Source organism: Otolemur garnettii, unplaced genomic scaffold, assembly GCF_000181295.1.
Source record: "Otolemur garnettii isolate 467f Iridium unplaced genomic scaffold, OtoGar3 scaffold00521, whole genome shotgun sequence".
NCBI lineage: Eukaryota > Metazoa > Chordata > Mammalia > Primates > Galagidae > Otolemur > Otolemur garnettii.
Window position 1 is genome coordinate 1 of NW_003852916.1, and position 3,155 is coordinate 3,155.

General features: G+C 48.5%; 1 protein-coding gene across 1 annotated transcript; it reads right to left on the reverse strand.

Moving 5' to 3' along the window:
- Positions 1-797: 797 nt before the first annotated feature.
- Positions 798-3,154, reverse strand: LOC100950287 (oviduct-specific glycoprotein-like; the record flags this gene model as incomplete). The annotated part of the gene is made up of 3 exons (XM_003803743.2): positions 798-926; positions 1,421-1,586; positions 3,114-3,154. Coding segments are annotated over 3 exons (336 nt in total), but the record flags the coding sequence as incomplete, so codon positions are not given.
- Position 3,155: the final 1 nt, after the last annotated feature.

The window sequence follows — 3,155 nt, forward strand, 5'->3', positions numbered from 1 at the left end:
TATCAGGTCACAGGTATAAGATTTTACACTGACTATCTCATGTAATTTTTACTTGGCCAATGCCCTAAGTACTGTACCTATCTCCATTTTAAAGGTAAAGAAATTGAAACTCAGATGGGTTAATTAAAAAATTCTATGACCTTCCCTGTCCCCCTCACCCCCCCCCACCGTCTCTCATCCTTCCTTCTACATTGAAATCACTCTCCCTAGCACAATCACACACAGAAATGCCCATCTCTCTATTGGTCTGCATTTGCTTCTGTTTCCTCATATGTAAATTCTTGACTCAAGAGGTTCTAGAAAACTTAGCCGTGACTTGGCATGTCCAGAAAGATTTGTGTGCTATTCTTTGTCTAGCTGCTGATTTAGGCATGGAAACCTGCTCCGAAGAGTATGACTACGTCCCTAGTTTTGTTTTTGTGGCAGCAGTTGTTAATTTACCTATCTCTCTAATGCTAGCACCTGTGCACAGTGCAGGCCTACGGCTGTGCTCTGGGTGGGAAGAAGCCAAAGCCCTGCGATTCTCTCTCTGTAAGACCTGGCAATGGGCTATGCAGAAGACTATCCCTGCTAATATTGTTGTGAGTGGAAATGAGATCCTCTCTGATTGGCTAAAGAAAGCCCTAGGGATTAATGGAGGTAGCCTTTGTGCTCATCGTGCTCCTAAATCCTCCGTCAAACAAGCACAAGCACCTGACACACAGGAAGCTCAGAGACAGTGATTAGGAAGTTCTGGGGTTCAGAAGTCAAGATGCCTTCTTCCTCCCATTGTCCTGCCCAACTGAGGCAACATGCACTCACTTTCCTAGAAGACCCACATTATAAGTTGAATGGATGATGTCTGCGACCCCAGATACAGCAGCAGAGAGCAGCAGCCTTGGGCGCATGGTGAGTAGCGCCTCCTTTTTGAAGGCAAACAGGAGCTCCTAGGAAGAAACAGAGAAAGATGCAGAGAAACAGATGATGCTAGTAGAGGGGGTGGTACCAGACAGAAGCATTTACTGAACCCCATGAGTCAAGTGCTGGGGACACATAGGTGAGTCAGACACAGACACAGGCCCTATCACAGGCTGGTGAGAAAGTCAAACACAACCCAACATGGTGAATGATCTAGTCAAGGAGTGGCCAGCCAGCTCAGGAGCACAAATGCAGGCTGACACTGCCTAAGGGCACCCAGCAAGCTGAGTCCTGCAGCTATCGCTGAGGCTAGGGACCGGAGGAGGTCTAGGATGCAGAGAATGGAAAGCGACCACAGAGTTGCTCAGCAGCCACTCTGCCCTACACCTCTAGGTGATGGCAGTACAAGAACACTCTGTCACCTCTCTCCTGCCCCTGGCCTTATGCTCCTCCTCTCCCACGAGCCCAGATATAATAAAAGTAGAATGATTTCTGGATTCTGAAGCATCCGGACTGGCCTTACTTCAATTAATAAGTGAAAATTCCACCGGTCATGTACAGGGCTGCCTCTCAGTCCAGGGTATAAGAAGAAAAGGTCAAGACCATCGAAGCCATGTGTCCTCAGGAAGGGAATAACTGAAGCAATAAACTTTGAACGTTTGGTAAATGTGGACAATATTGTGGTGAACCTGCAGAGAGAGGGGGGAGGCTAAGAACACTATCCACAGATTCACAGTCTCCTTTCAGGTACCTTGCAGGTATGGCTGGAGGAAAGGAGAGCAGATCTTTGAAAGTCTCACATTTTCTCTAGTGCCCCTTCTAGCACCAAAGGCTACATATCGAGGAGAATTCAGGCAGCAGAGAGCAGATGAAAACCAGGCACTGCCCTGACCAGGTGGCACAGGCACAAAACCAAGAGAACAGGCTGGAGAGGGGAGAGCTGGCTTGGTCCAGCTCTGCCCCCAAATCATGGTATGCCACTGGCAAGGCACTTGCCTGGTGTTGTCTCATCATAGGTACCTGCTCAATTCCCACGACCTGTCCTAGCACTGACTTTCTTCCTCTGACTCTATCATGAGCCAAGCCAGGCCTGGGCTGAACTACTTACTCAGATAAGGGGCTCCTATATCTTTGTTCTTTTGTTCATTTGCTTGATTTCTTAAAATTTTTTTAATTTTATCCTCCACAGTGAAGACACTTTTAGAAAAATTCAAACTTACTGGAGCTGAACTTTAAGCAATTTGGGGCCAGTTCAATGGGCCTTGATGAGAATATTTAACCACATTTTAAAGAAAGATACACAGGCCTGAGTTTCATTTCGTGTTTGCCACCTCCTACTGGGTGATTCCTGAGGGGACACCTGGGACAAGTCGGGCAAGTTCCTTAATACTTGGGACCCTTGCTTTCTTTCCTACCAGTTTGGAACACAGGCAGCCACTCTGTAAGCTTCCCCCGAGCATTCATGAAATAAGGCACATGCAGCTCTAGCCCAGCGTGTGGCCCAAGGAGTGTTCAGCACGTGGTGGGGTAAAGCCTGGCCCGGGCAAAGCTGCCTACCACCCACACCCGACCTCCCCATCTCACCAGGATAGCCTTCCCAAGTAGTATCACATCTCCCTCTGCATCTCATGCCTAAGGCGGGAAGCCAGACATGGCCTCTCCCAGGCCCCAGCCATGAAATAGTGAGAAGGTTTCTTCAGAGACAATGAAGGCAGTTCGTCATCTCCATATTACCTCTGGATGGTGACAGGCTAACAAGAGCAGCCACCACATGTGGAGTCGTACTGTGTAACCAAGGCACTAGCTGAACATACTATTGTTACTTCCTGTCCTCTGAGACAGCCCTTTGAGGTTGATTATCACTGGCTCCATTTAGAAAGTGAAGAAACCCAGGCCCTGAGAGGCTGGAGGCTTATTCATCTCATTCTGCACAAAATTCCTCCCCTTGGAAGATAAAAAAACTCTCCTCTTCTGTACGGTTGAGAGGACAATTGTGAGTGCCCCATTCTGACCCTCCTTTTCATACCACCTGCTGGAAATTCCTATCTCATCTGAACCCCATAGAGAAGAGGTCAGGGTGTCCCCTGAATACAGGGGTCAAGGGAACCCTGACTTGGGGAGCTATGAGCACTAACTTTGCTGTCCATGGCCAAGCTGTCCTCACTTCTAGCCTGCCTGCACCCTCCCAGGGAGAGACAGTAACAGCAAAACCTCACCTTGACGTGCCAAAGTTCCACCCGCCAATGGACAGCAGTGTT